Source organism: Misgurnus anguillicaudatus, chromosome 12 (genome assembly GCF_027580225.2).
Source record: "Misgurnus anguillicaudatus chromosome 12, ASM2758022v2, whole genome shotgun sequence".
Taxonomy (NCBI): Eukaryota; Metazoa; Chordata; class Actinopteri; order Cypriniformes; family Cobitidae; genus Misgurnus; species Misgurnus anguillicaudatus.
Genome location: NC_073348.2, coordinates 3,568,526 through 3,593,486, shown reverse-complemented (window position 1 = coordinate 3,593,486; position 24,961 = coordinate 3,568,526). Strand labels below are relative to the sequence as shown.

At 37.0% G+C, this 24,961-nt stretch overlaps 2 protein-coding genes across 3 annotated transcripts; one reads left to right on the top strand and one right to left on the bottom strand.

The window, feature by feature from the left end:
* Positions 1-1,880: 1,880 nt before the first annotated feature.
* Positions 1,881-7,584, top strand: LOC129434356 (uncharacterized). The gene is made up of 6 exons (XM_073873779.1): positions 1,881-3,146; positions 3,269-3,365; positions 4,151-4,252; positions 5,399-5,574; positions 5,700-5,801; positions 6,813-7,584. The coding sequence occupies exons 1-6, from the start codon at positions 2,233-2,235 to the stop codon at positions 7,582-7,584; spliced, it is 2,163 nt and encodes a 720-aa protein (XP_073729880.1). The 5' UTR covers positions 1,881-2,232.
* Positions 7,575-20,782, bottom strand: LOC129445987 (uncharacterized). 2 transcript variants are annotated; one of them, XM_073873780.1, is made up of 10 exons: positions 20,178-20,782; positions 19,900-20,021; positions 19,712-19,744; positions 19,259-19,348; positions 18,522-18,593; positions 17,905-17,993; positions 17,714-17,816; positions 17,170-17,269; positions 16,719-17,084; positions 10,643-10,746 (listed from the first exon to the last, which is right to left on the bottom strand). In XM_073873780.1, the coding sequence occupies exons 1-9, from the start codon at positions 20,257-20,259 to the stop codon at positions 16,996-16,998; spliced, it is 780 nt and encodes a 259-aa protein (XP_073729881.1). In that variant the 5' UTR covers positions 20,260-20,782; the 3' UTR covers positions 10,643-10,746; positions 16,719-16,995. The 2 variants fall into 2 exon arrangements, with proteins under 2 accessions (XP_073729882.1, XP_073729881.1); XM_073873781.1 differs by lacking the exons at positions 17,170-17,269; positions 17,714-17,816; positions 17,905-17,993; ... (3 more) ...; positions 19,900-20,021; positions 20,178-20,782 and adding exons at positions 7,575-8,119; positions 8,197-8,326; positions 8,414-8,604; positions 9,977-10,031 and having other exon boundaries at positions 10,492-10,746; positions 16,719-16,763; positions 16,866-17,070.
* Positions 20,783-24,961: the final 4,179 nt, after the last annotated feature.

Genomic DNA, 24,961 nt, shown 5'->3' with positions numbered 1-24,961 from the left:
CTCAGGGCAGGATTACTCAATAGATTAAAATCGCTGTTATTTTAGTGTATTACTCGCTGCTCTCAGGGCAGGAGTACTCAATACATTTAAATCACTGTTATTTTTAGTTTAGGCGCTGCGCTCAGGGCAGGATTACTCAATAGATTCAAATCGTTGTTATTTTAGTGTATTACTCACTACTCTCAGGGCAGGATTACTCAATAGATTCAAATCGTTGTTATTTTAGTGTATTACTCACTGCTCTCTAGGGGTGGCACGGTTCACAAAACCCTCGGTTCGGGTTCGTATCACGGTTCTATGGTCACGGTTCTCGGTTCGGTACGGTTCTTGTTGTTATTTTTTTAACACTCCAGAAATGTATTATCTTATTAATGTATTAATTATCCATAATTTAGGATACATTATTAAAAAAAGTTATATCATGTAATCATGCACAAACTGAATTTGACTTTAAGCACATTATTGGGAACATGCCTGAGGAAAGCCAGGCGAGATTTTGACACAGCAAGAGGGAATACATTGATGATTTCAACATGCTTTTCATTTATTTGGCAAAAAGATAATGTGTATTGCCATCTACATGAACCTTGTGTGCATTTTTAGCACACAAAGATAACTTGCATTTATCAAAATGCCAAATTCAGTGTAGCTTCAAGATTTATCACTGAGAGGCTGCTTAAATACTGCAGAGAGTATATGTGAACGAGAGAGAAACATAACGTTTACACCTGTAAAATTTAAATCCGTCTCTTTTGTCCACTTTTGACCATTTCTGTCCTGATTACTTTAAGGGGCAGTTTATGTAATAAGAAAGCGCAACTTTCACACGCTAGCAAAACGAACCTACGCGGAAATCAGCCGCTTTCGTTTTATCAACGAAAGGCTAAAAATAGCGCTGAATACGAAAAGACGTAAAACAGTGTTCATTACCTCAGATTAGATAAATGGTCGGAGAGAAGGCTGTCGCGTGTGGCTGTATCTATTGTTTTATTTCCGCTGTCATCATAGGTAACATGAAATAAAAAATGTTTCCACACACCAAACTTATATGACGCTGGCGCATCCTCCAACTGCGGGCAGACTTCTTTTTCTCTCCCTCTTGCCATTTCTACACGTAACATGACCGGCAGCACTCACTCTCTACACCAGTCACCTCTTCTTTCGCTCTATTCGCGAAAGGGGAACACGCTATCTGAGGTCACATACAGGGCACGAGGCTACATACATTGCGCATGCCATGAACCGTTGAACCGTACGACACAAACGCGCTCTGAACCGAGACAAGCGAACCGAACGGTTCGGATTTTTTTCATGAACCGTGCCACCCCTACTGCTCTCAGGGCAGGATTACTCAATAGATTCAAATTGCTGTTATTTTAGTGTATTACTCGCTGCTCTCGGGGCAGGATTACTCAATAGATTCAAATCACTGTTATTTTGGTGTATTACTCGCTGCTCTCAGGGCAGGATTACTCAATAGATTAAAATCGCTGTTATTTTAGTGTATTACTCGCTGCTCTCGGGGCAGGATTACTCAATAGATTAAAATCGCTGTTATTTTGGTGTATTACTCGCTGCTCTCAGGGCAGGATTACTCAATAGATTAAAATCATTGTTATTTTAGTGTATTACTCGCTGCTCTCAGGGCAGGATTACTCAATAGATTCAAATCATTGTTATTTTAGTGTATTACTCGCTGCTCTCAGGGCAGGATTACTCAATAGATTCAAATCACTGTTATTTTGGTGTATTACTCACTGCTCTCAGTGCAGGATTACTCAATAGATTAAAATCGCTGTTATTTTAGTGTGTTACTGCTCTCAGGGCAGGAGTACTCAATACATTTAAATCACTGTTATTTTAGTGTATTACTTGCTGCTCTCAGGGCAGGATTACTCAATAGATTAAAATCACTGTTATTTTAGTGTATTACTCGCTGCTCTCAGGGCAGGATTACTCAATAGATTAAAATCACTGTTATTTTGGTGTATTACTCGCTGCTCTCAGGGCAGGAGTCCTCAATACATTTAAATCACTGTTATTTTTAGTTTAGGCGCTGCTCTTAGGGCAGGAGTACTCAGTAGGCTCCTATCGCTGCTTTTGTCAGTGTTATTGTTCTGTACAAAATATTCAGGAGAGTTTTCAATTATTAATCTACCTACCATATGTGCTTGTATTTATATCTTGAATTTTGTACCTTTTTATTTATTTATTTTTGTACTTTCCAGGATAATGGAGAATATTTGGCTTGAAGGGATAAGGCGAAAGGTAAAAAAAGTAAAGGATACTCGAGTCATTCAGGAGGTCATATCTTTTTCTGGGGAGGAGACTGACTTCATGCAGGGTTACATTGAGAAACTGGAAGAGGAAACAAAAAGCATCTTTAGGTCCCCTGTGTCTACTCATAAAAACTACTTTTACTTTGCATGTGAAAGATCAACTGAAGCAAGTGGGAAAAGCAAAGGAAAACCAACAAAGACAAGAGCTAATTCTTGCAAAGCTTATGTGTCTATTAAAATCATCAAAGACGGTTGTTTCACAGGTGCGGTGGTCAACAAAATGCTTCAACACAATGGACATGATGTGTGCATGAAGGAAGAGGGTGTTAAAAATCGCATTGATCCAGAGTTGTTAAGTTTTATAGAAATGTGGCTTGATCAAGGACAGTCAATTTCAGAAACACTTTTAAAATGTGTGGACTGGGCAGAGCGTCATGGACATATGGACAAATATAACAGGCGCTATTACGTTACACCTGAAGATATTCGATTAATCAAGAAGAGCATTAATGCTCTTAGTTTTCCTGATGCGAAAGACTGCATTAGTGTGGACAAGCTAGTCACATCTGAGCTGCAGGAAAACATTTGTTTTTACCAGCCATTGAGTGATAATCAACCACTAATAATTGTAGTACAGACGCCCTGGCAAAAAGATGTACTTAGAGAACATGCTCACACCATGGTATTCATGGATGCCACTTACAAAGCCATGACAGCATATGGTTATGCATTTTATGCACTTTTATTGACCAACAGTATTGGAAGAGCAGTCCCATTTGCTTATTTTATTGTGAGTGAGGAATCAGCGGACATACTTGCTTTCTGCTTGGAAAAGCTCACAGAACACAACCCTGGATTTCTTCCCAGGTCAGAATTAAAAAAAACTTGCATAAAGACAGGAAATTGTTAGCGACTTTTTTACACAAGCTGTTCATTTTGACAAAATACAGATGTAAATCTTAATTCCATCTTAATTTCTCATCATGTAGGTCGATAATGATTGACCGTGACCTTAAAGAACTCAATGCATTAAGAAGAGTTTTTCCAACAGCCAAGATTCTTCTTTGCTGGTTTCATGTACTCCAGGTAGATATATCCTACTGTATTTTTTCCCTCTATTTTGGGCCTTTACTTAGCAGTATTGAGTTCAAATTAGGGCTGCACGATAAATCGCATGTGTTTGTCACGCACATCTCGTCAGTAATGCCGGTTCCTTGATTAGTATTAAATCGCCATCAGCTGTTTTCAGATGGAGCAGCTTTAACTGCACAGAGCTGTAGTTCCCTGACAATCGGGGCAATTTCGCATTAATTACTACGGCTCTGTGCAGTTAATGTCGCGCCATCTGAAAACAGCTGATGGCGATTTAAAGCAACACCAAAGAGTTTTGGCTCTTTGCTCCCCCTACAAGTTAGAAGCGTAATTGTCCATTACCCACTGTCATAAATACTGAGGCATAGCTGGCTCTGATTGGATTGTAGGTCTGCCGTATAGCAAGTTTTTGTAGTATTCACTCGGACTACAGGACCGCTACCCGACGGTTGGAAACTTCTTTAGTGCGGTTTTGGCCGATAGAGGGCTGCAAAGCGAATGTGAAAGTGCTGTTCACCCTGTTTAGAGTGGATGAACGACTGAAACTGTTTTGGAAGCGTTATTTTAAGGTAAAAAAACCTCTTTGGTGTTGCTTTAATACTAATCAAGGAACCGGCATTACTGACGTGATGCGCGTGGTATCGCATGCGATTTATCGTGCAGCCCTAGTTAAAATAAAGAAAATTATCATCTGTCACAGACCTATTCATTTTAAAATTTAATTTGATTTAAAAGGTCATAATAAAATGTATTTACTAGCTATTGAATGTTTTTTGTAGGCTGTGCATAGGTGGATGGTTAGAAGAGATGGAGGAAACTTGTCAGTGAATCAACGAAATATTGTAATTCAAGCAATGGTGTCAATGAAATCCTGTTTAACGGTAATATTTGTATATCATAAATCACTTTATTCTTTAGAAATCATTTCAATAATAAAAATAAATATTGAATTGTATACTATTCTTCATAGGATTCTAATAGGATTGGTCAAGTTTATATTTTGTCTTACTTTGTTGTGTTAAAAGTTGAAAAAAAAATTGTGGGAACATACATTTTTAAAAGGCAATTTAACACTCTTTGTTCATCCTCATGTCATTATAATTAATTTTATTTATTTTTCTTTTGCAGTAGAATTTTTCCTGCCTATAGTATATGGAAGCAGAGCATGTGAGCGTAACTGAGAGGTGAGAAATTCCACTCCCCGCTCGCGTGGGTGTTCGCTAACTCTGTTTCACCGCTCAAAGTCGGACCAGACCACGTTGCTCAGTTCCGCTCCCTGCTCACCTACAATTTCATCACGCTCCTGTGAAATCGGTCCATGCTCGCTCAAATTTAAAATTCCTCTACATGCCTAACACCTGCCGTTTTCAACAGAAGCCTGCCTGGGACACACTGCCTGCATGGCAGACGTGGAGCTGGTTTGTTGCGTGAATGGTGCGGCCATTTGCCTATGTTAACAGACACGCTGCCTGCAGAATACGCGCATATCAGGTGCGGTCCACCCGCGTATTCTGCAGGCAGCGTGTCTGTTAACATAGGCAAATCAACACGCAGCAAACCCGCTCCTCGTTGCGTCCACTACGCAGCCTTTTTTCTTGTGCATGCCTTACACTCGTGGTGTGAGCAATATCAGAGCGGAACCGGAGCGAGACAGAGGGATCAATCCAGCCTTTTTATAAAAACCCGCTCTGACTATATTTCACACACTACGCTCCTCGTTCACTCCCCTTTACGCTCCACTCACATGCTCTGTATGGAAGTCAATAGGCTATAATGTGGTATTGAACTCAATTAAGTTTTATTACAAAAAAATAACATTATTCAAAAGATCTTAATATCTTCCAAATATCTATTAAGTTCTAACTGCAGAAATAAACTCATATAGGTTTGGAGTGACATGAGGGTGAGTAAATTATGACATGCGTAACAAAATGAAAAATTTCAACCTTGAGTGGACTATCCCTTTAAATGTGTGTAAACATAGGGTGGCATAACTTTACAATGTTGTCGTGTTTTTTTTTTTACAGGAAGAGGAGTTTAACAGCATGTCAGCTAGAAAGTGTGAAGAGATTGATACCCGTCTGGGCAGTTCACATGTATCAACCTACCTCAAGAATCAGTGGATTTGTATGGGAGGTTTGTGGTCCAATTTTGGAAGGACGTTCTATCACCACAACAGCGAAACCAACAACAAGGCAGAGAGGTCAACTATTAAAATTATAACACCTTGCCCTCACATTACTTTTTAAAATATAGTGTGAATAACATGATATATTCATTACAAATATTAATTAAGGATGTTCTAAATGTTTTAACTTTTGTACACAGATTTTTTCTCACAATGAAATACCAGTTTCTTAAGGGAAGAATGAATAACAGGATTGATAAGCTTCTTCGCTTGCTGTGTGGTGATGTCCAAAAATATTACAGGTAAATATAAGTTAATTTTATTATGGTGCTAAATTGTAATTACAGAAATCATGTGACCAAGTTGTGGTACACTGATTATACTGTATATTGCATATATATTACCTCTAGTCAACCAAGTTGTTTGGATACAGGAAGCTCTAGTATAAACATTAGCTATTCTCTATAGCCTTATCATTGTCAATTCCTTTAAACAGCACTTATGGAAACATTTAGGAAAGAGGTCTGTCAGCTCCATACCAGTGACGGCTGGTGACTCCTTTTTTTGAAGCGCATGATGCGAAGTTCGTCACAACATGTATGTAGCTTGTCATGTGTGTGGTTCGTCATTTCAAAATATGTGTTCTACGCTTTGAGAGATCGTATGTGCATCACGTGTCATGCCAAAATAAGTGCCTGCTGCCTTGAACTTGAACAGAGACGCTCATGTTTGCCAGATATTCGCACAATCTCATGCGTAATCAGAGTTTACTGTTAAGTGAGTGTCTTGCGTGTATTTAGGAAACGTGAGCATCTCTTTTATCATAAACAGTTTTGACGCGTCTGCAGCACTTATTTTGACAAAACACGTGATGCACACAGGATCTCTCCACATGCAGGACACATATTTTGGAAAAGGGAACCACACGTGACAGTCCGAACACTTATTTTGAATTATCGCATCCTCGGAAGAGCAGTCACGAGCCGCCACTGCTCCATACAAATCTATACAAATGTCTAAGGCAGTGCTTCCCAATCCTGGTTCTCAAGGCCCCCCTCCCAGAAAGTTTTAGATGTCTCCTTATTTAACACACCTGATTTAACTCATCAGCTTTGTTTACCATTTTTTTTACATGTTTACCATTTTTGAAGTAGGCTGATAAGTTGAATCGGGTGTTTTAAATAAGGAGACATCTAAAATTTTCTGTCAGGGGGCCTCTAGGACCAGGATTGGGAAGCACTGATCTAAGGGTATAACAAATGTCTAAAAAGTCTAAATCATTTGATAACTTGTTCTTTAATTTAATTGTTCAGTTACCTAGATGAACTGACAGACACTGGAAGAATAAAAGGAGGGAACACTGAAGAGACCACAAATGCTGCGCATTGCATGATTGCAAAAGGCTTGGATGCAAAAGTGGAGATAAATGAAAATGGAGTGTGTTTAGTTCCACCAGATATAAGCACACAATCTCACAGAGTTGACTTGGTGATGCATAATTGCGATTGCAAAATATTCCAGTGTGGATCTGTGTGCAAACACTTAATTTTCTCAAAAATCATTGCAGAGAAACAAGGACTTGTAATTCAAGACCTTAGGGCAGAAGCAGCAAGAAAAATTGTTGACAGTGAATCCTACTCCACAGATAACGAAGACCTTACTGTATATCATTTTGATGGGAGTGTAGGAATTGTACATTGTAAAGGGAACAAATTTTGCACATGCATTGCAAGTAGCTATGGAGAGGTGTGTGTGTGTGTCTTAGTTCACAACATTATCTACACAACATCCTGTGAGAACATATTTGATGATCCACCCTGCCCAAAATCCAGTGTGAAAAAAAAAGTAACACTGCAACACATGCTCACAGATCTTCATGAGTGGAGTCAATCAGAAAAATTTCATGAGGATAAGGAAGTGCACAGTTTAATACAGAGAGCACACAAATTAGTTTTTTCACAGTTTAGCAAATTGTCAAGAAAAAGAAAAGTGACTGCACTTCATAATTACCGTAAAAGGGTCAAAAAAGCAAAAGATGCAGTCACTGTAACTTACATGGTCAAAAAGAAGAAAAAACGTGGTTGATCTGGTAGAGGGATAATACATGTTTCTTTGACAATAACTATGCTCTGCCTAGCCAACATGCTTAGTTTTCCCCCTTGCTGCCACTGTCTTTTTGGCCAATGTGTGATGTACAGATGCTTGGTATAAGAACAAAATAAAGGAACAAATGTTCAATTTAAATAATTCACGAAATAATGCCTTTTATTGAATTGTCTTTTGCTTTAACATTACAATCAAATATTGAATACTTTACCTTTGTATTAAGGAACAAAATTAAATTACAAATGCAATCACAAATAACAAAACAATTACAACAATAAAATGGATTATAGGCATCTATAAAACACAGCATATTATTACAACAGAAAGGTATTAAACAACTGTACCTTAGATCACATCTTTTGTAGAGGATTTAAGTGTTTTAACTTTCTCTTTGAGGCATGAGTCAATGAACTCGAATGTGCCCACCATTAAACCAGGCCCAAGCCCATGGGTTGCCTGTCCAAATGTCTCCCAGTTTCTCCCTAAAGTCGCCAGAAGTGTTTGTAAGGTCTTCCTGCAATTGAAGTACATAAAGCTTTTGGTTTCAATTTACATAGTCATTAAAAATATTCAACATAAAATGTACTTTACCTGCAAGCTTCAGTTTTGGAAATTGCATCATGGACATCCTCATTTTCACACATTTCCTGGACCACTTTCCTTTGTTAAGTAAACTTTGCTGCCAGGAACATTACATCACTGACCAGCTAACTGCATTCATCTGAAATGAAATGATGTAAACAAATATAATTATAAAAATATAATACCAACCTAAAAAGACAATTAACAATCACTTAAAATGTTTTACCTTCACACAGTTTAGAGCACAGGGAAGTCAGTTTGGTTCGCTTGGTGGGCTGCACACCCATGCCAGTCAGCTTTTCCTCTATGTTTTTTTTCTGTGCCTTTGCTTTTCGCAAATAAGAAACCACAGTGTTGCTGGAATAACACTCAGGTGGCGAGCATCTCCGCTTTAATTCACTTGTAGAGACCAGATATCTGTAATATTAAAGAAGCTTTAGAATTTTGATCAGGACAAAAGTCCAACCATGCACACAGCGCATAACTAAATGTACATTCTGAAACCACAACAGTTTATTATTCAGCCTCAGTAAGGTAACCTGTTATCTCTCCTAAATCTTAAATGGTCGTGTTTGAGGATACTCGCAAAGAGGGGATTTTTGACGCATAACCTTATGTGTATTTAAGGCCAATAAAGCGGCAAAAATACTCACAAGCTCAAAGAGAAGCGAATGCGCGACTTGCTTATTCCACTCATACAGAAACAGCACGCACATTTAAGACTGTTGTTATTGTTTCAATTTAAAATCACTTGCTTTTAAATGCGGATACATGTACAAACGTCAAGATTTCCTGACCACGCGCACATGCAACTGCAAGAACTGACAGGTGGGTGACATCAAAGTACTGCGAGAGCATTTCGGAAGCAGTCTCGTCTAATGAGTTCTCGGTTCGCTCTCACGGGATTTTGATGTCATCTTTGCGCCACGTGAAGTTTACCCATGAGTTTAACAAACTCGTTGTATCAGCAAGTGGTTAGATCAGCGTAGCAGTAAAAAACGATCACGTACGAGACAAATCAATTACCCCAAAAATACAGGACCCTAGGCTTACTGTGCAAAGACACGTAAATTACCTCCCTGATAGCAATAGGCTCCGGAACGGATCTGCAACGGATCTGCTGTTTGAATTTCTTAGCCCACGAACTGAAAGCTTGCCAATCTTCCTCATTTCGCTCAGCCAAGTTAATCTCCATTGGTCTTATACACCTTTATCGATGTCCAAAACATCGGGTCCTTTCTGCATTACAAGTATGTCCATGCTAGCAGAAATAAAGTTACCTCAGTTTAACGTGAGATACAGCCAGAAAACCCGGAGTGGATCTGGTGTGTAGTGATTAGAACGCTTACAGTGGAGAGAGGAACGTGATTTGGCTCCACTCCAGGCTTTGATCACATTCCACTTAACAAGGTGAATACACGGCGTCTTTATGAAAAAATATTTTAATAATTTTGCCACTGACGGAAATCCGTCGTAGACTCGCTGCAATCGACGGAAATCCGTCGCTACGACGGAGAACTTTAATCCATGCTCTTAAAGCAGCTCTTACTGCAGCATCTTAAAATTTGTAGTTTGTGCCTATTTCTGTTTTAACATCAAAAGCAGAAAATTATCAAAATTTGATTCTAAATGTCACGTAAATGTGTGTGCGGCATATCTGATTTTTGACTATAGAACTTTGGTTGAGATCAGTGTGCATGTAAAAAAAACTGGGTGACTGAAAGAAAGTAGCCTGTAAAATGTAGCGTGCAATGTCACAATTTCTCCTACACTAATCGTGCTGCATTACCTCTTTGCCTGGTGAAAGTCTGACACTTTCAGAACACTTTCTACAAGGAAGCCATCTGTAAAAGATGACAAAGAGCTACAAAAAAACCTGTTCAAAATGAGCTTAACATAAATGGGATTCTTTAGATGAACAAATTTTCCTTGGAATATTAGAGATATAATTTTTCATCAAGACCAAAGATATTAGGGGTTGGAAACCTTTGAAACACAGAAGGTAAATTTTTGGTATACAAGCAATTATAAGAGATATTAGTAGTTATTTTGCTAGTACAATAACTTTTTATTTTCATGTTTGTACTGATACTGCTGCGCGTCTTTCTGTTTACAAATCTTGATTCACTAGCAAAAAGAGCAATGTGAAAGCGAACCGTACCAAACCAAAAAAATCAACATTGTATTTGGTCTGGACCAAAGCAAGTGAACTATTGGACTTTCCTGATGTGAATACACCCTGAGAATAATTATTTGCTTAACCCCTTTCCACCACTTCCTCATCTAGGTGTTTGTCTTTGTTACCTCTTTCCACCACTTCCTCATCTAGGTGTTTGTCAGTGTTCTCTCTTTCCACCGCTTCCTCATCTACCGGTAGTTGTTTGTCGATGTTCTCTCTTTCCACCGCTTCCTCATCTTGATGTTTGTCGATGTTCTCTCTTTCCACCACTTCCTCATCTTGGTGTTTGTCGATGTTCTCTCTTTCCACCACTTCCTCATCTTGGTGTTTGTCGATGTTCTCTCTTTCCACCACTTCCTCATCTTGGTGTTTGTCGGTCTCTGCAAAGATAATGTAAACAAAATACAAATAACTACACCTTTGGAACAACAAATGGGAATAATATATATATATATATCCAATGTTAATGTTATGTATATTATGGGGCTTTTCAACTTATATTTCTTTTGAATGGTGAGATTTGTCCCATTGAAAATAATAGTGGGGCCCATTTTTAGGGCAGTTATCAGACTCTTTCATTGTTAAGATGACAAAATATAATGTTCCCATAACATTGCATGGCGGTTATTTTTTTGGAACCATAAAATAACATTCCCATAACGTTGCAGGGTGGTTATTTTTAAATAACTTTTAGAGAACGTTCTCTAAAGATTATTTTTTGGTTATGTTTTTTTAGGAGGAAATTAATTGAAAGCATAATTAAACCCATTATTCCTAGTGTGCACATCTCTGCATGTGCTTACCCCGCTCTTCACGAGTACCATTAGGGGAACTTAAAACTTATCTTAAAATAACGTTTCTCTAACGTTATTCTGAAGTTATGAGAATGTTATTCTAAACAACCTAAAAAATAACGTTCTATTTATGTACTTAACCAAAACCTTGAAAAATAACGTTATGGGAACCAAAAACTAACATTAGGATAACGTTTTTAGAACCAGACTAGAGGTTATTTCAATTTCATTATTTATACAAACTCAAGAGCCAACATGACTTTTTGTATTCTGACATCAACCAAATTTCCTTTTACATCCATGATTTTAAAAAGTTTAAAAATGGTTGGATGTATAATTTGATAATAGATAATATTAAAGGTGCAGTGTGTAAATTTTAGTGGCATCTAGTGGTGAGGTTGTGAATTGCAACCAACGGCTCAGTCAACTGCTCATCTCTTGCTTTTGTAACACACAGAGAAGCTACTGTAGCCGCTGGACAAACATGCCATTGTCGGAGACAACTTAGTAAAAAAGTTTGTCTGTTAAGGACTTCTGTAGAAACATGGCTGCACAAAATGGAGGCTTCCATGTAAGGGGACCCTCTCTGTATGTAGATAAAACGTCTCATTCTAAGGCAATTAACACATAACGGTTCATTATGAAAAGTCTTTATACATCCCTGCTCATACAGTTCTGTATATTATTTTGCATTTCTGTCAAGAGATCCTTCTAAAAATTACACACTGCACCTTTAAGATAATATAATAAAAAATAAGATAATATAAATTTAATTTGTAGTTGTAATAAACACATTAAAAATAAGATTGTTTCCCCTTTTACAAGAACGCGATTTGTGGTTCATTATTAATAAAAGCGCACACACAAAACAACGAAGACAAACTCACTTAAATTAAACAAAGAAATATTTTATTAACAAAGTTCTCTTGCGATTTTGCCTCCGTTAACGTCATATTGATCATAGAAGCGTCTGGAATAATCTTAAAATCATTTATATATTATATAATATATATTTTTATAAGTTATATTTGAGGTAAACAGACAGGCTTCAGAAATGCGTCCATTAAGCTTTATCCGCATTGTAACCGCGCTGCTTGCGCATCCAGTGTCCAGCACAATAAACGCGAGAACTAATGAACAACAACTGTTTGTTTTCATATATTTTAAGTGTAATGCACAACCAAGCCAGGTGACTTGCACGACCCACTCTATTCCCCTGTGCAAAGCACTTATTGGGAACCACTAATATAAATTACCCTTTAAGTGAAGGCCCTTATCAATCCTCAATCCTTATGGGCGTTTTACACGGTATGCTCATAGACAGTAAAAGAAATGGACACAGCGACCCCATTGGATTCAACGGAGACAAGTGAAGTCAATTAGAAGCACACACTTCCTGGGTGTCGAGCGTACTGCGCAGACTCAAACTGAGCTTAATGACGTAGATGTCACGTGAGCAACCTGTCTGACAATTGTAAGTCTTCTAATAGCCGTGCCACGGGAAATCTGAATCACTCACCGAATCTTGCAGAGACGGCGAGCGTGAACAGGAACACATTTTGGTTAGTATTCTGAGTAATAATCTCCCTTGACTTTATGCCTTCACGTCCAACCGATTGCCTCATAGTCAGTAAAAGATTGCATGTGAGCTTCTCTCCCAGTCCTTACGGTAATTTCTCTACTGTGCGACAGAGAGTCGCAGGTTATGACGCAATCGTTAGCCTATTTTTACAAAAACTGCTTCTACTGGGCCATAACGTAAGATACATGGTAATGGAGCCTTTTATACATTTTCGTGTTTCTTTAGAAATAATTAATGGACAAATTGAGTCTTTAAACACCTCAGATGTAAAGTTATTCGCTGTCAAAGTGACGCCAAAATGAATGGGAGTCAATGAGATGCTAACAGCAGATGGGTGTTCGCTAAGCAATGGCGGCGTCCAGGGAAGCTTCAATAAAATATGAAACCCTGCCCCCTGGGTATGCTGCAAACAGTGAAATCGCAACGCAGCCACATCAAGTAGTGGAATAGTTTTGTGCAGCATTTATTTTTTTAGCCAATAGCCTACAAACTTTTTTTCACTGTGCCATATCCGCATAATGGCACCGTGAAAAAAGTTTAAAAGTCGGACTGTATAAGCAAATAAGATTTACAGGAGAGCATGATTGCTCTTTCATATGAACAACCTTATTAAAATGGCTGTAATCTGCTACCACACTAGTACTTGGTCTGTTTAAAATGAATTCAATGCCATATGTCTAATGTATTAAATAAAATTTGTCTAATTCCGTTATTCATATATTGTATTTTTGATCTGAACGCACAATCAGAAAATCGAAAAACAAGTTGTTATTTCTTTATATCATTTTTGTTTTTAATTGGAAAAATCGATTGAACAATACACGGATTAACAGGGACCGGCGGGTCTTGTAATTGACAAATGTGATTTATGATGAGATGCGCTCCAGTTCACGTGCAATGGAAATTAACTCAGCATGCCGCAGCCTCCTTATCATGGTTATTATATTGTCTATATTTGCTATTTATTTATTAATTCCATGCAATTGGTTGCTGAAATATCTATTAAAATTAAAGCAACACCCAAGAGTTTTTTTACCTTAAAATAACGTTTCCAAAAAAGTTTCAGTGGTTCATCCACTCAAAACAGGGTGAACGGCAGCCCTCTATTGGCCAAAACTGCACTAAAGAAGTTTCCAACTGTCGGGTAGCGGTCCTGTAGTTCGAGTGAAAACTACAAAAACTTGCTTTACGGCAGACCTACTATCCAATCAGAGCCAGCTATTCTGCAGTATTTACGACAGTGGTAATGAACAATTACGCTTCTAACCTGTAGGGGGAGCAAAGAGCCAGAGTTCTTTAGTGTTGCTTTAAGATACAATTTGTACAAAACAAAATTTACTTTAAAGAAAGGCTTTCTTCAAAGCAAAAAAATAATGAAGTAGTAAAAACCACGTCTCCCGCTATATTCCGCATCTTATAATCTTATCTAAATAATTTTGTTTACTTTTCATAATCAACATAGATGGAAAAAACTAACACTATAATATTTGAACAAATATGAAACTATCACTAAATCATTGCAACATAACCCTCAATTGATTGGGGCCGGTCAGGGGGCACTTGGCTGAGAAAAAAAAAATTATAGGAGGTATGTTATTGAAAAATTATTGAGAAGCACTGGTGTAGAGAACAAGTTCTGACGTTCAAACAAATCCTGTTAAGTTTTCAGATTTTTTATTTTATTTTTATATAAATTATTAATTGTTCTGACAGCTCATGGCTGGGTTTCCCGATAACGTTGTCTCTTAACGCACTATGAAGACTCTTAAGTTAAACCTTAACTAGAGGTATACCTTTTCTAGAACTTTACCTTAGCGGGTCTCTTAAGGTATACTTTCTTACGTACGACGTTACCAGGTGCTGTCCATGGCAATGGTGTGCTGAATAGGTTGATATCGATCGCTCGACAATCAATTGTTCACTTTATGTAATCGGTTTTGCTGCGTTATGAGATAGCGGTGTTCTTTATTAAAGAAACATTTCAGAAATAGTTTAAATTAAATTTATGAGGAATATCTTGTAAAAAAAATTCAAATTGCAAACAACTAAATTCAACCTTGTATATTTTATTTTATATCAAACCCGTAAAACCCGCAACTTAATTTCCAACCGTATCATGCATAAACTGCTCCATTGCATCCACTATGCCTTCACTTTACTTTAAAGGATCATTTTAGGGGTTCCAAATAAGTGCTTTGCATATAGGGGAATAAGGTAGGTCGTGCAAGTCACCTGGCTTGGCTGTGCATTACACTTAAAATATATAAAAACAAGCAGTTGTTGTTCATTAGTTCACGCGTTTATTGTGCTTGGACACTGTATGCGCAAGCAGCGCGTTTACAATGCAGATAAAGCTTAATGGACGCATTTCTGGAGCCTGTCTGTCTAGCTACCTCAAATATAACATATAAAAATATATTACGATTGCTTTAGATTTTAGCTTTGATTCGTTTTTATGTGGGAAATTTGTTGACCTTAAGACTATACAAGCAGTAATCAAGTGGAGCAGTTTATTTTGAATGCAGTTGCCTGAAAGTTATAAAAAATCCTAATTAGAAAAATCAACAATTATGATTTTGTGATGAATGTGCGCCCGCCCGTAGGCATGCAATTTTTACCTGCTTTATTAATTTGCAGCTAAAATACTAGCCGGTAGACTAAAGATTTAACGGATATGAAATGCACAAATAAAATAATGAGATTCGCTGTGTAGCTGCTATATTTTCACCAACTGCTTCACCCAAAATATATTTTTTAAATAGTTTCTTAAAGTAATAGTCTACTCATTTTCAATATTAAAATATGTTATTACCTTAACTAAGAATTGTTGATACATCCCTCTATCATCTGTGTGCGTGCACGTAAGCGCTGGAGCGCGCTACGACGCTTCGATAGCATTTAGCTTAGCCCCATTCATTCAATGCTACCATTTAGAGATAAAGTTAGAAGTGACCAAACACATCAACGTTTTTCCTATTTAAGACGAGTAGTTATACGAGCAAGTTTGGTGGTACAAAATAAAACGTAGCGCTTTTCTAAGCGGATTTAAAAGAGGAACTATATTTTATGGCGTAATAGCACTTATGGGAGTACTTGGACTCGCCGCAGTAACACCCTCCCTCTCCCATTATGAGAGGGAGAAGGGAAGCGGACTTTTCAGGCGAGTCGAAGTACTCCCAAAAGTGCTATTACGCCATAAAATATAGTTCCTCTTTTAAATCTGCTTAGAAAAGCGTTACGTTTTATTTTGTACCACCAAACTTGCTCGTATAACTACTCGTCTTAAATAGGAAAAACGTTGATGTGTTTGGTCACTTTTAACTTTATCTCTAAATGGTACCATTGAATGAATGGAGCTAAGCTAAATGCTATCGAAGCGTCGCAGCGCGCTCCAGGGCTTACGTGCAGGCACACAGATGATAGAGGGATGTATCAACAATTCTTAGTTAAGGTAATAACATATTTTAATATTGAAAATGAGTAGACTATTCCTTTAAGTCTTTAGCGTTTAATAGTTCGAAGCTGATGTTCCTTTGGGAAACAAAATAAAAAAATCTAACAACCATCAGTGTAATGATCTCTAATTGTGTGAATGTATTATTCTTTAAATATAAAAATATTTGCCTAATTGAACATGGAGTGTATTGCAACTTTTTTTTTTTTTTTACAATAATTAGTTATATAGACTGCAATGTAAGCTTTTATAACAGTGATGGTCCCTAGCGGAGGCAAGTGGGATAAGGTATAGCTAAGAGTGCTTCAGACCAACCTTCCGAACGAATGACTTACAGAAGGTATACGTAACTAAGAACGTTTCGGGAAACACGTATTAACGATAAGGTACAGCTTAAGGTACAACTTAAGAACGACATAGAGCTAAGGAAGTTTCGGGGAACGCAGCCCAAAAGGTTTCGGGGAACCCATCCCAGGTCCCTTTAAACAAAAATATACAGCCTATAAACTCTATAAGCCTTACCTGCTTGTTTGTTTTCTTTATCTTCTGATGTTGTTTCAGTTTGTACTAAAAAATATAATAAGAAAATGCATCAGGGCAATTTTTTTTACACCAAGTATAAAAAAGTATGTGTCATAATTAAAAATATATGTAATAAAAAATGTCTACCTTTGCACAACAAACAAAGAGCAGTCTCCTGATTCTTTTGCACACATTTGTCATGTACGCTCATGCCACATGTCGAACATTTGGCCTATATGTTTGTTAGAAAAGACTGATTTGTAAAGGCCACAATTTTTTATATGAAACATAATTTGAGTCTTGCAAAACAACTTGCCTTGCTCTTAGCAACAGCCTTATGGCAGACACCACAAATGCCTGACATTTCTAAAGAAAGCAAAAAACACTTGTTGTACAGTTTTATAACCCAAACCAACATAAAACTGTAGGTATAAACCTGTTTTGTACTTACCAAGTGAAGTGAAGAGCAGAATTGCTAGTCTTTCTCTTTCCTCATGAAGTGAAGAGCAGTTAATATAGCCCTGGCCCCCTCGAAGAAGAGCCTCTGCAAACTTACAAAAAGGTGACAAAGTTCTCCAATGGGTTAGTCCACCCAAAAAATAAAAATTCTGTCGTAATTTTCTCAAGTTGTTCCAAACCTATATACATTTCTTTGTTCTGTAGAACCACTTAGTTACAAAAATTCTTATTCTTTTGTGTTCAACAGAAGAAAAAGAAATTCATACAGGTTTGGAACAACTTAACAGAATCACAACAGAATCTTATGTTTTGGGTGAACCGTCCCTTTAAAAGCAGTATTACAAAATGGCATGAATTAAACTTGATAATTTTTTACATGTGCATATCCAAATGTGTACACGTGTAATGCATCTGTAGTGTAAATGAAATGTAGCACTAAATATTTATAACAGATATATCACTAATAATTCAATATTTAGACAAATTTAATCTTCAGAAAATAAACATTTGTATTTTATGAGATTTTAATGTTTTACCACAGCTGTAAAGATGCCACAAGAAATTATATCTCTCTGAATGGCATGCTCTCTTGTGCAAATGTCCCATGCTCCCGGGATTCCCTTTGCTTCGGCAAACATCCTGTTAGGATGGATACCACATGAACAGGACAGGTATAGATAAAATCTAGTTAAAAGGTGAAATAGAGAAACCTTTTCTACATACATACCTCCAATTCTCAGCTATTTTCTGACAATTCTCTTTCTGCTCACCAAAGGAATTTAGGTAGGTTATTGTTCTATCCACGATGTTGCAGTGCTAAACAGAAAATGGAAATAGCAGGTAACAAGTTGTATCAAACTCAGCAAGATAACATTTGCGTGTATTCAGGGCTCCAGACTGCCACCAAATGGTGGCATTTTGCCACCAAAATTTGAGAGTGTGTCACTGAATTTTACATCCAGTCACACAAGTGCGACCAGTAAATTTGACTTTTTTTGTGATGTGACACTGAATTTGAAACAGTAGCCTGCATTGTACTTTCTGAATCTATCATCAAAGTATTTATTAGTAATACAGTGGAAATTAGTAGAAATGTGGATATTTGATTAGCATGTTGATTTTCGGTGTGTGCCCCTACATTTTCTGGTTGCGCCTCTAAAATTTTCAGTTGAGGGCCACTGTGCTCCTCGTGAAAAAAGTTAGTCTGGAGCCCTGGTATTACTTTAAATTTATCACAATGCTATGATATTTCATGAATTGCAAATTACCACTCATGACCACAATACTTTTTTTAAATACATAAAAGATCAATAAAATTCTCTACTTAAATTTAGAGGAACTTACAAAGAAAGTCCAGTGATTCCCTCCCTCCAGGTATGGACCGATAACAACTTCTGCCTTTTTAAGAATGTTATTCTGCAAATTAATGAAAAGGCTACATGAAACACTGCCATCTTTGATAGAAAAATACATTTTTGTAAACCACGTACACTTTTTACGATAGAACTACACTGTTTTGTATATTTACAAAGAAATAATGCATCCAATTCACTCTCAACAAAAAAGAACTGTATAACGCATTCGATTACAGCCTGGAAAGTACTGCGTAATTAAGACAAATTTACAGTGTAACTTTCTTTAATTATAAGAGTGGTTTCCCAGACAGGGATTAGTCCTAGACTAAAATAAATGCAAGAGCTGTCCAAACTGAAAACAACTTGCACTGACTTAAAATACATCAGTGCCCTTTGTTTTGTCTGAAAATGCACACAAGTAATGTTTTTAGTAAGGCACATTTGATAAAAGAAGTTATATTTCCTAAATAAACTAAGATCTAGTCCTGGCTTAAGCTAATCTCTGTCTGGGAAACTATCCCATAGTGTACCAATAAAGTACTTACATGTAAGTACAGTATAAGGGAACAACAATATGTAAAGTTTGGGATATAAAGGGGTAACAACCAGGAGAATAAAAAAATATAATTACAGACAGTTACACTGTAAAACTGCTTTAATTATGCAGTACATTCCAGGATGTAATCTAAAGCGTTGCCAAAAGAACACTGTAAAAGTAATTCTTACCTTTACAAAATTATGACTTATTGCCCTGACCTTCCCATCAAGAATGTTGTTCAAGGTGTGGCAATTGATTGCCACTAAACCTGTTGTCTTCTAAATTACACATGAAATTTTATTTATTAAAAATTGAGGTAGTTAAAATAAATGAAGAGTTTCGTTGCAAAACGAGATAAATCCATTTTTTAACATTTTTGTCAAAACATGTTTATTATTTTGTTACCATGTTATTATTTTGTTTTATAGTGCTACTTAGCTGTATTTTTTAAGGTTTAAATCAAAACAAACCCACTGCAGTTGAATTGATATTAATTGGAATTCACAACCAAAAAACGAGATTTCTGAACTATTAAAAAACGGTGGTTATCTCGTTTTGCAACAAAACTCTTCAAATGCTGTCAGTTTAATTTAGTATGTGTTTTCTGACATAAAATCCATAGGTAGATAAGGTTATATTACCATGCTGAGCAGGTAAAATATGGCATCCATGATCTGAAAAGGTTAAAAAAGGTAAAAATCATAATAAGTAAAATGATGCTTATACAGTAGGCTACAATGTTTAAATACAGTATTATAAATGCATATGTGAAATTTATTAAATGCAATAGAAATTATTATTATTTTTGTTTGTTTGTTTTTCTTTTTACCTCATCAGGAAGTTGCTGGTTTTGTAAAAGAGATTGAAAGCTGCTGATATATAGGGAATATGGCCCTATTTTCCCAATTTTGGTATCAGAGCTTAACTTTCCCGAGATCAAAAAGTGTAAAACTATATGGGTACAGAATATAAACACACTATTATGCTTTTTCTTCTCCGTACACTTATAGAAACTGTGCTACTAAAACACATACTGTTTCAGTTGCATATTAACTGCATATAATTAAAAACAATGCTCTAAACTAGAAGAATATTTTTTGGGCTTACCATTCATTTTGTTTGTACTCAGTGCTTCCTTGTTAAAAGAAAAAAGCACATTAGTACACTCCTGCCCTGAAAGAAGGCACATTACACATTAAGAACTCCTTCCCTGAGAGCAGCTCATAGTTCACTATCAATAACACAGCGATATAAACTTTTGAGTATTCCTGCCCTGAGAGCGGCTCGTAGTTCACTATCAATAACACAGCGATATGAACCCATTAAGTACTTCTGCCCTGAGAGCAGCTCATAGTTCACTATCAATAACACAGCGATATGAACCTATTGAGTACTCCTGCCCTGAGAGCAGCTTGTAGTTCACTATCAATAACACAGCGATATAAACCTATTAAGTACTGTCCTGAGAGCAGCGAATCTATTGAGTACTCCTACCTCGAGAGCAGCGTCTACACTTAAAATAACAGCAGTTTGAATCTATTGAGTACTCCTTCCCTGAGAGGAGCAAGCAATACATTATAATAACAGCGATTTGAATCTATTGAGTAATCCTGCCCTGAGAGCAGCGAGCAATACATTATAATAACAGCGATTTTAATCTATTAAGTAATCCTGCCCTGAGAGCAGCGAGCAATACATTATAATAACAGCGATTTTAATCTATTGAGTAATCCTGCCCTGAGAGCAGCGAGTAATTCACTAAAATAACACAGATTTCAATCTATTGAGTAATCCTCCCCTGAGAGCAGCGAGTAATACACTAAAATAACAACGATTTGAATCTATTGAGTAATCCTGCCCTGAGAGCAGCGAGTAATACACTAAAATAACAGCGATTTTAATCTATTGAGTAATCCTGCCCTGAGAGCAGCGAGTAATACACTAAAAATAACAGTGATTTGAATCTATTGAGTAATCCTGCCCTGAGAGCAGCGAGTAATACACTAAAATAACAGTGATTTGAATTTATTGAGTAATCCTGCCATGAGAGCAGTGAGTAATAAACTAAAATAACAGCAATTTGAATCTATTGAGTAATCCTGCCCTGAGAGCAGCACGTAATAAACTAAAAACAACAGTGATTTAAATGTATTGAGTACTCCTGCCCTGAGAGCAGTGAGTAATACACCAAAATAACAGAGATTTTAATCTATTGAGTAATCCTGCCCTGAGAGCAGCGAGTAATACACTAAAATAACAGCGATTTGAATCTATTGAGTAATCCTGCCCTGAGAGCAGCGAGTAATACACTAAAATAACAGCGATTTGAATCTATTGAGTAATCCTGCCCTGAGAGCAGCGAGTAATACACTAAAATAACAACGATTTGAATCTATTGAGTAATCCTGCCCTGAGAGCAGCGAGTAATACACTAAAAATAACAGTGATTTTAATCTATTGAGTAATCCTGCCCCAGCATGTAGTTCACTATCAATAACACAGCTATATGAACCTATTAAAGGTGCAGTGTGTAAATTTTAGCGGCATCTAGTGGTGAGGCTGCGAATTGCAACCAACGTCAGTGGTGTAGTCTACGTGATACGCAGGACTACGCCGTATACCCACTAGAAATTGTCAAGGATTTCCGTATACCCACTAAAAATAGCGTGAGGATGCGTAACAGCATGGTTTTGTGACATTTCAAACTTTTAGTCATAATTTAGATGTGAAGCACTAACCATTAGCATGCTATACTTGGTACTTAAGCGGGTTTAAATGGATATACATAAGCTATATACTTGATGACTTCCTGCCAAACTGCGCGATCCGATCGGCGTATGAAATCAAATTACTACTATAGCGGCGCTAGAGTGACTGGGGAGCAGACTGCTGTGGCGCCACAAGTACCCACAGGCGAGTGACAACGAAGTAGCGCGAGAGCGATTCCAGTTATCAGATGGAGAAATCTGCTTTGAATCGCTCTCGCGGTACTTTGACATCACCAAGAGGTCTGCTTAGCGCCAAATGAAGTCGAACCTGCAGTGTAGCTGCTCACGCGACACTGTAAACAAACAGTCGGTGGAGAAGTGAACGAGAGTTATCCAGAGAGTTAACAACGCACACGTGAGTAAACAACATTTAAATCATCAGTCCAGTTTAATACTTTATCTCGAGGTAAGGTTTCAAGTGCAATAAAATAAGCCAGTTTATGTTCTGATGGTTTTTAGCCTCTTTCAGCATGTTTGCTTGTGCTTCAGTGTTAAACTTCCCTTCTCTGTGTTCATTTATATATCTACGTTCAAGATATGATCTTATATATCTCAAACTTCTATGATATATGATCTTAAACTTCTGTGAGGAAATTCATGTCTGCGTTGATGTTCAGTTCAGACTTGCAAATTAAAGAGATAATTTTCTTCACTTGGTTTTGGTGTCTAATATTAGGCTATATGATGGTCTTGTAAGAATAATTAAGTAAAAGCCTATTTTCATTTTTAGACAATGCTTGTATTATATGCAAAAAATAAGCTTTTTATATCAATGACTATGCAAATTTAATGATTAGAATTTGCTGTATTAGAGTTAATTCATGGTCATCTTAAATGTGTATTAATTAAAAACATTTACACCATTAAATTACATATGGTAATGTTATCAATAGTTATGCATGTGTTAGCCACGGATTGAAGATTGTAAAGTTTATTTAATTTTAATTAACAGTTGAGTAAGTTTTGGCCCCAAGTTAGATGTTGATTAACACTAAACCAGTCTAAAAATCAGTCCAGTTTCCCCAGCTATAAACCCATTGGCTGTTAAAGTCTTTTTTTTTCTTATAATAAACTGACATGTTGATAACACATTCAGTTTATGTGTTTATGAGTACACTTTCAGAATGCTCTGTTACACGAAGATCCATTCTGTATGCATCTGTGAGTGTGGTGGTGCGTTGCGCTGGGACGAGTTAGCATAAGGGTGAGAGGGGACAAATCAGAGTATACTCACTACAAAAATCTAGACTACACCACTGACCAACGGCGTAGTCCACTGCTCACCCCTTGCTTTTGAAACACATAGAGAAGCTGCGGTTGCCGCCAACGGACAAACATGTCATCGTCGGAGATAACTTAGTAAAAAACTTGTCGGTTATGGGCTTCTGTAGAAAAATGGTGGCACAAAATGGCGACCTCCATGTAAGGGCACCCTCTGTGTATGTAGATAAAAAGACCTCGTTCTAAGGTAATAAACACACAATGGTTCATTATGAAAGGTCTTTGTACACCCCTGATAATATAGTTTTGTATATTATTTTGCATTTCTGTCAAGAGATTAATTTAAAAATAACACACTGCACCTTTAAGTACTTCTGCCTTAAGAGCAGCGCGTTGTTCACTATCAATAACAAAGCAAAATAAACCTATTAAGTACTTATGAGCGTTGTTCACTATCAATAACAAAGCAAAATAAACCTATTACGTACTTCTGCCTTAAGAGCAGCGCGTTGTTCACTATCAACAACACAGAGATATGAACCTATTAAGAGAACTATAATCCTCTCTCAATTTCTAACAGCGATTTGAATCTAACGTTAATGGTTACTCCTGCCACGAGAACAGCGATAGGGCGGGAGATGTAAGTTGTTGACCGTAAAAAATCGTGGAGATTTGAAAGAGTTCTGTTCTCACATCTATTTAACAGACAGCAAGGTAGCATTAGAAAAGCATGTTTTACACCAGTTTCCCCGTAAACTAATCAGATTTGTTGTGATCGGCTGATGAAACAGTCAAATCAGATTGCACAACATGATATTTAGACGATGATGAGTAGTTCTGTGCATTTTTAATGTTAGCTTATTATCTTAGTAAACGTTAGAGGATGTTGAATTTGAACAAAATATAATTATAAATTAACTTACCTTGCAATAAATGCGTTCTCCCACAAAAATATATGTATTGTATTCCGCGTAATGTAACGTATTCCTCAATCCCTCCGCAGCACTCCGCAGCACGTTCAAACGTCTTGACCCCGCCCTTGCTTCGGTTAATTGGATGAAGCTGTTAACCAATCATTTTCCTTTCTGCCCTCAGAACATGTTTGAGTAAGCAAAACTCCTATCTGCCCTAAAGTTAGCCAAGACAGTCGTATCCAAGTTAGTTTTTTTTAATAAGGGCTGCACAATAGCCTGTTTTAACATGTCTGGAAAAAACCCACTGTCGAGGCTTTTATTTATAATTTGCAACACACTATGACCAATCACCTCAAAAATTTCTTTAAAAAACCATGCCGGGACCATATCACCAACTGAGCTAGTGGGCTTCAACTTACTCATAACTTCCTGTAACCCTTGAAGTGAGATCATATCAAATTGTTCGAAACCTGCAGTGTTGTACAGTTCCTGGTGTTTTATAAGTTGTGAGTACAAAATCAGCCCTAATTGTCTCAGTTTTACGTATAAAATAATCAAGAAAATTCTCACATAAAATTGAAGATGGAGCTAGCTTTGTCTTAACGACAGGGGTTGCTACAGAATTTATAATATTAAAAAGAGTTTTTGGGTTGTTGGAATTTTTCTCAATAATCTCTACCAAATATCTAGATTTAGCCGATTTTACAATTCTTTGGAATGTTTTTAATGAGTCCTTAAAAATTTCATAAGAAATTTGGAGTTTATCCTTTTTCCATTTTCTTTCGGCCTGCCAGAAGGGGGTATTTGTCTCTGCAAGAAGTGGTTTAAAGTGTGAGTTAGCTGATCATACCAAACACTGTACAATATTATTTGTTCTATTATAATGTCAATTCATTTCCAGCAAACTTTTACATTGGGTCTGCACATAAAAAAGTTATCTGTCACTATTGATTGATGTCCCCTAGTGGTCTTTTACAGTACAGCATGT

Coding starts and splice junctions, on each gene's coding strand:
- LOC129434356 (XM_073873779.1), top strand. CDS start 2,233: ATGGAGAATATTTGGCTTGAAGGGATAAGGCGAAAGGTAAAAAAAGTA. Junction 3,147..3,268: donor AACCCTGGATTTCTTCCCAG/GTCAGAATTAAA, acceptor CTCATCATGTAG/GTCGATAATGATTGACCGTG. Junction 5,802..6,812: donor GATGTCCAAAAATATTACAG/GTAAATATAAGT, acceptor TTAATTGTTCAG/TTACCTAGATGAACTGACAG.
- LOC129445987 (XM_073873780.1), bottom strand. CDS start 20,259: ATGTGCCTTCTTTCAGGGCAGGAGTGTACTAATGTGCTTTTTTCTTTT. Junction 19,349..19,711: donor TATTTTACCTGCTCAGCATG/GTAATATAACCT, acceptor TGTGTAATTTAG/AAGACAACAGGTTTAGTGGC. Junction 17,270..17,713: donor GTGGCATCTTTACAGCTGTG/GTAAAACATTAA, acceptor CCTTTTTGTAAG/TTTGCAGAGGCTCTTCTTCG.